This window comes from Elgaria multicarinata, chromosome 1 (assembly GCF_023053635.1).
Source record: "Elgaria multicarinata webbii isolate HBS135686 ecotype San Diego chromosome 1, rElgMul1.1.pri, whole genome shotgun sequence".
NCBI lineage: Eukaryota > Metazoa > Chordata > Lepidosauria > Squamata > Anguidae > Elgaria > Elgaria multicarinata.
In genome coordinates, this window is record NC_086171.1 from 208,085,531 (window position 1) to 208,095,743 (window position 10,213).

The following is a 10,213-nucleotide window of genomic DNA, read 5'->3' on the forward strand; positions in this document are numbered from 1 at the left end:
CAGCTGCTTATCACCACTCCTCAGCCTTTCCAACCTAATGCCTTCTAGCTGCTTTCAATAATTCCACCATTCATGACCATGAAGGGAGGAAGGGGAGGGACTCTAGCACCCAGCAGTGTAGGCAGGGACAAACAGTTTGTTTGTTTATTTATTACATTTCTATACCACCCAATAGCCGGAGCGCTCTGGGCGGTTCACAAAAATTAAAAACATTCAAAGTATAAAACAACAGTATAAAACCATAATATAAAATACAATATAAAAGCTCAATTAGGTAAAAACAGCAGCAATGCAAAATTACAAATTTAAAATACCAAGTTAAAATTTATTTATAGACTGTTGAAATGCTGGGAGAATAAAAAGGTCTTCACCTGGCATCTAAAAGAATATAATGTAGGTGCCAAGCGAACCTCCTTAGGGAGCTCATTCCACAGCCGGGGTGCCACAGCAGAGAAGGCCCTCCTCCTGGTAGCCAACTGCCTCACTTCCTCCGGCAGGGGCTCACGGAGAAGGGCCCCTGAGGATGACCTTAGGATCCAGGCAGGTACATAGAATCATAGAATAGCAGAGTTGGAAGGGGCCTACAAGGCCATCGAGTCCAACCCCCTGCTCAATGCAGGAATCCACCCTAAAGCATCCCTGACAGATGGTTGCATCCCTGACAGATCCCATATCCCTGACAAATGGGAGGAGGCGTTCCTTCAAATAGCCTGGCCCTCTCACAGCCACCTCAGCCTGAGCCATGGGCTCTCAAACCTTACAAGACACTCTTGAGTGTTAAGGAACAGGGGATTCACCTTCACCCATCCTTTTCCCAAGCCTGAAGCCTAAAATATTAAACTGCAGCAACTAACCAAGTAGAAGACGCTGGATTTAGTATTAAGGCTTACTTGGAAGAAGAAACACATAGCTCTCATGGAGAAGGACCCCTGAGGATGACCTTAGGATCCGGGCAGGTACATAGAATCATAGAATAGCAGAGTTGGAAGGGGCCTCCAAGGCCATCGAGTCCAATCCCCTGCTCAATGCAGGAATCCACCCTAAAGCATCCCTGACAGATGGTTGTCCAGCCGCCTCTTGAATGCCTCTAGTGTGGGAGAGCCCACAACCTCCCTAGGTAACTGGTTCCATTGTCATACTTCTCTAACAGTCAGGAAGTTTTTCCTGATGTCCAGCTGGAATTTGGCTTCCTTTAACTTGAGCCCGTTATTCCGTGTCCTGCACTCTGGGAGGAGTGAGAAGAGATCCTGGCCCTCCTCTGTGTGACAACCTTTGGACCTCCCGGCTTTCTGGGAGGGAGGGGGAAGATCTTGCAATATGGTGATCACGGGATCCTCCCTCTCTGTCTACACATAGCGCGTGACGTCCTGGGAGGACGGAGGATGTTGTGCCTGACATTTTGGGGGTTTTATCACAAATGAGTGCAGGAGTGCTCCTGTGCAAAGCTTATATATATATTCCTGTTCCCCCCACCCCTCCCCCGATGGACATGGAGCTCCTGAACAGCTCTTCACCCCGTGCCCGTTTCCTGGCTCCTCACAGTTACTCACGAGGAGCCGGGATGAAACCACAATGGCTGGCCACACATCCCACTGTCTCAGGAATAGAAACCAAATGCACAGTTACAAGATGGGGGACACTTGGCTCAGCAATACTACAAATGAGAAAGATCTTGGAATTGTTGTAGATCACAAGCTGAATATGAGCCAACAGTGTGATATGGCTGCAAGAAAGGCAAATGCTATTTTGGGCTGCATTAATAGAAGTATAGCTTCCAAATCACGTGAGGTACTGGTTCCTCTCTATTCAGCCCTGGTTAGGCCTCATCTAGAGTATTGCGTCCAGTTCTGGGCTCCACAATTCAAGAAGGACGCAGACAAGCTGGAGCGTGTTCAGAAGAGGGCAACGAGGATGATCAGAGGTCTAGAAACAAAGCCCTATGAAGAGAGACTGAAAGAACTGGGCATGTTTAGCCTGGAGAAGAGAAGATTGAGGGGAGACATGATAGCACTCTTCAAATACTTAAAAGGTTGTCACACAGAGGAGGGCCAGGATCTCTTCTCGATTCTCCCAGAGTGCAGGACATGGAATAACGGGCTCAAGTTAAAGGAAGCCAGATTCCGGCTGGACATCAGGAAAAACTTCCTGACTGTTAGAGCAGTGCGACAGTGGAATCAGCTACCTAGGGAGGTTGTGGGCTCTCCCACACTAGAGGCATTCAAGAGGCAGCTGGACAACCATCTGTCAGGGATGCTTTAGGGTGGATTCCTGCATTGAGCAGGGGGTTGGACTCGATGGCCTTGTAGGCCCCTTCCAACTCTGCTATTCTATGATTCTATGATTCTATGAGCCTGAGACCGCAGGGAAAAACACGATTAAAGGTTATGCCAATATCCCGGAGAAAAGGAGGGATCATCCCTCCCTGCTCCCAAGATCCCCTATGCATCATGTGGACACACAGGGATGATCCCAGGAAGATCCCCAGGATATTGGCAGGTCTAAACATGCCCTAAGTTAATTAACATAGAGGAAGCAGGAAAGAGATAAAAAGGTGTACAAGAATCAGAGAAATTTTTGGAACAATGCTCCAGGCAAAAATAATATAGCAATAACTAAATTAGGGATGTCCATCATTGGGAAATCTGGTTCGTTTTGGCTTGATGGAGGAAGTTCTGCAATTTGCACACATTTCTGAGCAATGTGTGCAAATTATGGACAAATTTGCACCCTTTTGGTCATGATTTGAGGGAATTTCTCAGAAATTTTCATAAATGGCAGAAACTTCCAGGGGGGAGTGCAAAATCCCCAGAAATCTCTAAATTGCCCCCAATTTGCTGCAGATTGAGTCAGGCACCACATTGGTAACCAAAACCAGGTTGAGGGGGCTGGGTGTAGGAAAATGCAGCAAATTCCAAAACCCTGATATCCCTAAACTACATCTGTCCTAAACTGTATGTTATCTAAGTACAGGTCTTCCAGTAGGATAGGGCCCAATCCCGGATCCAAAGTCTCAGAAGCACAGAAATAAGTTAGAGCGTGAAGACGAAGACAAAAAGAATGCTAACCCTGACAATTCAGGGAAGATCAAAATTAACCAAACAGATGCTGACTACAGTAGCATTCCCAACTCCTGTAGGGGAAGGTGACAGTTCCCACAGGGATACAGCTGGGATCGGTCGGTCCAATTAGCTGAGTCTTACTCTGACCATGAAGGCCAAAGGCACCTTGGGGTTCATTCAATTTCCTCCTATCCATTAGCTCAGGGGTTGGGAATGTTCCAGCCCAAAGAGCCAGATTGCATACTGGTACCCCACCCCCCTGGGGGAGAGGCATATTACACCAGAGGGTGAACCCTCCCTCGCGATTCCCCAGCTTTTTCCCTGAAAGCTCCACCCCCTAGTGTCATCTGACACTTTTCTCCAGGCACAGAGACAGAGTGATCTCTCCATTCTTCTCTATGCACAGAGAAAGGGGCAGCCTTTCGCCGCTCAGCACTAGGACACCCCACTCTTATCTCTGATCTGTAATTTGAGATAAGAGCAAGGTTTTCCTTTTCAATGCTAGAAAAGGGTTGCCTTTCTGTAGCACTGAAGTGGAAAACCCTGCTTTATGCCTTGGATAGGGCCTGGGAGGAAGGGGGAGCCGAGGACAGAAGTTGGTGGTCCAGAAGAGGAATTGCCATGGGCCAGATTCAGCTTGAAGGCTGGTGGTTCCCCAATCCTGGTTAACTGATTACATTCCATCACTTTTGCCATTTCTGTGATGTACCAAAACATAAGTAGCCACAACTGTCACTACTTCTGAAGAAGTGGTAGGGATTATACAGAAAGGAGTGGTCAATGGAATGTTAGAATTGTGGGGTGGAAAATTCCATCTCAGAGATACTCCTTTTTTTGGGGGGGGGGCAACGTCCACTTGAGAAGAACACAGTTCTAAGACTTTACTGAATCATTACCTCAACTTACGTCTGTGTTCCTTTCTTTGTAGCCAACTCCTCCTTTATGTGTACAACCCTTTCCATGGCTTTGATGTAAAAAGCTAAGAATCAGACCTTTTCCCCAACCACCACCACACCACTAGAACTTGTGTTGTACAATGCTGATGCCAGTGAACAAAACACAGGATGTGAATCATCAACTCGCCTTGCAATGCAACAAGAGTACAGAAACTAATTGGTAATTTTGTCCATTGCAGGAGCTGTTGTGATTGCCTTTGTGGTCTGTTGGCTTCCGTATCACGTACGGCGACTTATGTATTGCTATGTGCCAGAAAATCAGTGGTCAGAGTGAGTAACTTATTTCTGAATGTTAATTGCCAAATGCTTTAAGCCACTCACTCACACACACACACTCACACACACTCTCACACACCAGTTAGGAACAACTGAATTGCAGTTCAGTTCGATAAGAATTTATCAAAATTCATAAAGTTGTCCGTATTCAGAATAAAACGAACTTAAGATTTTATTTTATTTTTAAAAAAAGGCATATGGGAGAAATCAAAAGTGATAGATCTATCTATCCAGACCCAGGGCTTTGAGGGCTTTGCTTTTAAGTGTCTGGATCTGAATCCCTGTGTATTAAACTATGGGCTCATCTACACCAAGCAAAATATTCCACTATGAAAATAGTATGAAAGCAGTATATAAAAGGCAGGAGCCACACTACTGCTTTATAGCGGTATTGACGTGCACAGCAGGATCTACACTACTGCTTTATAGTGGTACTGAAATGCATTGACAACTATTGGGGCCCATGACACATCTACACCAAGTGGGATATAGCGGTATGAAAGTGGTATATGGTATGAGTCATGGGCCCCAACAGTTGTCAGTGCACTTCAATACCACTATAAAGCAGTAATGTGGCTCCTACCTTTTATATACCGCTTTCATATCCTGCATGGTGTAGATGAACCCTATGTAAGTGCTGAATCAGCGTTGCCACCTTTTTTTTTTTTCTGACCACCTCTCCATCTTTAATAAACCTAGGTTCAGCACCTTAGATAGCTCCCTTAGGGTCCTGTCCGGCTCCCACTGAAACCCAGAGTGGATTCACTACCTGACATCAGAGCCACCATCCTCCACTGGCTTTGGGGTATTTTTTGGTCAGGTTTCAGCAAGGGAAAAGCTCCAGGTACTTGGATTCCAGGCCTAGGGTAATCGGTCCAAGTGGGCCAGAAGCAGAAATTTATTATTTATTTATTTCATTTCATTTCATTTCATTTCTATACTGCCCAATAGCCGAAGCTCTCTGGGCAGTTCACAAAAATTAAATTTGTTTATTTATTTATTTATTTCATTTCTATACTGCCCAGTAGCCGAAGCTCTCTGGGCGGTTCACACACACACACACACACACACACACAAACCATGAAGAGCATAATAAAACAACCAACAATTTAAAAACACAAATACAAAATACAATATAAATTTTGCACCCTTTTGGTCTGAAATATGGTCTGAAATATGCAGTCATCAGGTTCCAGAGTGGCCAGAGGAAGTGCATCATCAAAACCAGGCAGAGGTGAAGATCCAAATTAAATCCCTACCATGCAATTAACAAAATGCCACTGATGGTTTTGTAAGAGACAATATGTCATCAGAAGTTTTGTCATTCCCTTCTCCACCACCACCCCTCCCCGCAACTTTCCCTGAAATTTTCCAGTTTTCCATAACAGGGAAAAGAGGTCAAAATTTCAGAGCTCCAGAAACCTATCTCTGTTGTTCACTTGTACAAAATAACTGCAGGAGGAACGCAATAACCTGCCTAGTATGGACTCTGACAGCTGGGGCCATTTTATCCAATATTGTCTCCTCTAACTGACAGCAGTTCCCCAGAATCTAAGAACATAAGAAGGGCCATGCTGGATCGGACCAAGGGTCCATCTAGTCCAGCACTCTGTTCACAGAGTGGCCAAGGTTGGAGTCCTTCTCCTACCTGAGCTCTCCTACCAGAGACCCATTAGCTGGAGATATCAGAGATGGAAGCTCAAAGCTGCTGTATACAATGCATGTGCTTCCTGGCACTGAGCAACGGCCCTGCTCCCCAATGTCAAGAGCTAGAACTGGGAACAGAACCTTGGATCAGTGTTCTGCTGCTCCATGTGGTGGTCTGCTAGCTCCAAGGCATACCAGCTTCCTAACTCAGGGTTTTGTCCATGGTTATCAAGCTGTGGTTGATGCACAGCTCAGGATTATTTGTGTGTGTGTGTGTGTGTGTGTGTGTGTGTGTGTGTGTGCTTATTTATTTATTTATTTATTATTTGTTGGTTGGCTTGTTAAATTTATATACCACCCAACTGCCAGATGCCCTTTGGGTGGTCCTAAATGACAGTAGAAGGAGCCAGTGTGGTGTAGTGGCTGAAGTGTTGGACTGGGAGTCAGGAGATCCAAGTTCTAGTCCCCACTCGGCCATGGAAACCCACTAGGTGAGTTTGTGTCAGTCACAGACTCTCAGCCCAACCTACCTCACAGGGTTGTTGTTGTGAGGATAACATGGAGAGGAGGAGGATTATGTACACCACCTTGGGTTCCTTGCAGGCAAAAAGGCGGGATATAAATGTAATAAATAAATAAACAAATTAGCAAACAACGCAGTAAATGCCACAATGGAAATTCAAAATAACGGCACCATCCCACTGAAGATTCACAAGGGTAGAGTTAAATCTTTTGACTGGGAATCCAGTTAATATGGTCCCATCTCCATGGGGAAGTCTTGTGAATCTCAAAGAAGTTCTATCCTTGCATTAGGGACCTCTGATGTTCATCCAGACACCCCAACTGTGGACCCACCTTTATGGTTTAGGTGCAGGCTACATGAAGCCTGCATTACTACATTGTCCTAGCTTTCTTCCAAGCTGTAACGAGAGATGCTGACGAAGCTGAGGTGGTCTGGGGATCAGGTGAACTGGTGATCATTTTCATACACACACATCCCCAGATATCTGCCATGGACTGGGCACCATGCAGTCCACATGGTTTCCTCCCACCAACCCGCCCCAAAAAATAAAAGAAAAAGGGGGAAATCACTGGTGTGCTACTGAATATCAGCAGCAAACAACTCCATAGTGCCATAGACCCTGTTCAGATGACATGCTAAGTCACAGTGGTTAAGCATTTTGAGCTAAACATTACGGTTTAGTGTGTCATGTGAACCATGACTTAGCATGTTGTGTGAACCATTCTTAACCATGGTGGCTACATAACCATGGTTTAAGCATGCTCACTATTTGCTGCAAAGGGGTTAGCGGCCTAACCATGACTTAGTGTGTTGTCTGCAACAGGCCCGTAGAGTGCTACATCAATTATATTTAGCTTGTTTCATAGCTAAATTCACCCTTTTCATGCTTCACAGCTGTTAAGGATGACATTTATTTTTGTTTAAAATTGCTTTATAATTTCGGGGCAGCACAAGGTTCTCTATATCCTTAAAGTGTACTGGTCTTCCATTCTTAGGAGCCTTGTGTTAGACTTCTTACCCTACTGCTGACCCTTCTTCTAGTCCAGATGCTGAATTAAAATGCCCTTGGTAGAAGTTTGTGGGAAGGAAAAACACCTGATCCTTCAGGCTCAGTATTTGCTTTTTGTGTGTGATGATCCTTGCCAAGTGACCGGATGTTCCATCTTTGTGAATCTGGTGAAAAAGATGTACACTTGCTGAATTTGTCCCACCTAGATATGGCTGATGTTTCCTGCAGTTCTCCTTGTCTCATATTTCCTTGCTCAATTTAGGGTGTCCCCTTCTTCTCTTCCATCAGCTTCCTTTATGACTTCTACCACTACTTCTACATGTTGACAAACATCCTCTTCTACGTCAGTTCAGCCATCAACCCAGTCCTGTACAACCTGGTGTCTGCCAACTTCCGCCAAATCTTCCTCTCCACACTCATGTTCATGTGCCTGCCATGGAGGAAGAAGAAGAAGAGAACCAAGTTTAACAGGAAATCCAACAGCATCTCCAGTAACCATACCTTTTCCAGCCAAGTCACCAGAGAAACCACCTACTGAGCATTGGGCATTGCCAGTGAAGGAAAGAATAAGGGCCTCAGTTTGAGACAGAATTTGAACTTGTGAAGAGGGCTCTACTGCTTTTATACATGGCCTCCAAATTCACCATAGCATGAATGTGTTTAGGTGGTTGTCATACATTGGAACGAGTAGGTGTCTGTTCTACAGGTTAACTTTGGGGTTATGTTAATGCATTGGCCTCTGCCTCTTGTGAGTAATGTCTCCATGTTTTGTCGTTTTCATCCAGCATAGAAGTCGCCTGTGATGTCATCCAGGAAACTGTAGCATTTATGGAGTCAATGTTGGCTAAGCTTGAATGCCTCTTATACTGCAGTCCATCCATTTCTCAGCTTAAAAGTGCTGTGGGAACATTGAACAAGATTGAGATCCCTGCTCCTGGTAATCCTGAGATTATAAAATGACATGGAGGCTGGATAGGTATTATGGCTGGGTTGTTTTTTTAGTGAGAGGGGTTGGCTTTTTTAGGGTGGGGGAAGGGAAACGTCTTCAAAGGGACTTTACAGAAAGAGGAATGTAAATGATTCAATAAAGAAGGGCATGCAATACTCAGGGAATGAGGTTATTATTGTATTTTTGGAATTAGCTCTGAATTCGAGTTCCGTACCCAGTGTTTGGGAGAACTCTCCCTTCGTTTCATGAGGGGGAATGCCTTGGTAGGTCCATGGTGCCATGTTGGATTAAGCCTTGGAGTACAATATTTCAATCCTTTTCACCCAGGTAACCATCTTCTTTGTTGTACGTTTTGTATGTGCCAACTTCTTTGATCAAAACCTCCAGTCACTGCTACACTGAAAAAGCATCTTTACACAGAAAGACCTGCTAAAAAGAAGAAGAAAGGCAGGGCATTCGTACCTTCTCTAAGCTATTGAAATTTGTTTGGGATGGAAAGGGAGAGGCAGTCCATTTGGATTACTGATCAAGTTCTTCTGCTATGTCTACAACTGTGTATCACTTGTTTTGTGCCAGTAATGTGCTAGGTGCTGTACAGAACAGAGGAGTGATCAAGGCACTGCACAGAGGGCCTTCAAATCTACAAGGGGTGAACTAGAAGAGATGAGGCAAGATGCTAGGGAATTGTAAGTGCATAGTAGGTATGGAGGTGGTAGTAGGCAGTGGAGAACCAGGAAAGGCTTGGTTGAAGAACTGTGAGTCAGAGGCCATAGCTAGACAGGGCTTTATCCCGGGGCAAACCCTGGAATCATCCTTGTGCATCCACATGACGCACAGGGGATCCCGGGATCAGGGAGGGATCATCCCTCCCTTGCCCTGTGATAGAGCCCTTGCCTTTGGTCCCGGTTTTTCCGCGGTCCCAGCTCCGCATGATATAATTTAAATAATTTAAATTTAAAAAAAAACACTTACCTTTAGCGCACAAGCGTTCGTGCGCTGCTATCCCTTTAAAAATAAAAATGGCGGGTGCGACACCTCTCCTTCTGAGGTCATCGCACGTCGCATGTAAACGGAGGAAGGATCTTGTGTTAAACACAATGCGAGATCTTCCCTCCTCCGTTGCGGGATAGCAGGTAGGTCTAGCTAAGGCCAGAGATTAGGTTGGAGTGATGAATAAAGAGACAGTAGCTTCTTCAGGCCTAGAGATCCCAATCTTGTTTGTTTATTGCATTTCTATTCCACACTTCCTCTAAGGAGCTAAAGGAGTACACAATGGTTCTTACCCACTCCCCATTTTCATCCTGACAAATAAGCCAAGTTAAGATAAGAGATGGTGATGAACTTAAGGCGCCCTTCGCTAATCTAGTGCCCTCTAGACCACATCTCCCAGAATTCCAGACCATTGGCCATGGTGGCTGGGGATGATGGGAGTTGAAGCCCAAAACATTTGGAAGGCACCAGGTTGGGCAAGGCTGGCCTAATGTGATCCAGGAAGCATCATGGCTGAGTGGAGCCTTGAATCAGAATTGAAAATTGAACATAACCTACACGCCCTACTCAGAAATTTTCTGAAATCTCCACACACGCCCCAGGGTGAAGGAGGAGGGGAGGAGGAGGAGATGTACAATATTTTTGCAAATCATGCAAACATGCCCTGTTCACAATCCCAAATGTGAACGTGAGAAGAGGTGCTTTTTTTTCGGAGAAAAGTTTGCAAATTCCCAAATCACATTTGAAAAATGCTTTAAAAAAAAAAAAAAAAATCACACTGAGATATGCACATTTTCCAAAGTA

At 45.0% G+C, this 10,213-nt stretch overlaps 1 protein-coding gene across 1 annotated transcript in view; it reads left to right on the forward strand.

Moving 5' to 3' along the window:
- Positions 1–8,486, forward strand: part of NTSR1 (neurotensin receptor 1) — a 141,910-nt gene extending 133,424 nt beyond the window's left edge. Inside the window, exons 3-4 of the mRNA XM_063120843.1 lie at positions 4,195–4,285; positions 7,759–8,486. Coding sequence (XP_062976913.1) covers positions 4,195–4,285; positions 7,759–8,008 — 341 coding nt within the window. The 3' untranslated portion in view covers positions 8,009–8,486. The remainder of the gene's footprint in view (positions 1–4,194; positions 4,286–7,758) is intronic.
- The last annotated feature ends 1,727 nt before the right edge of the window (positions 8,487–10,213 follow it).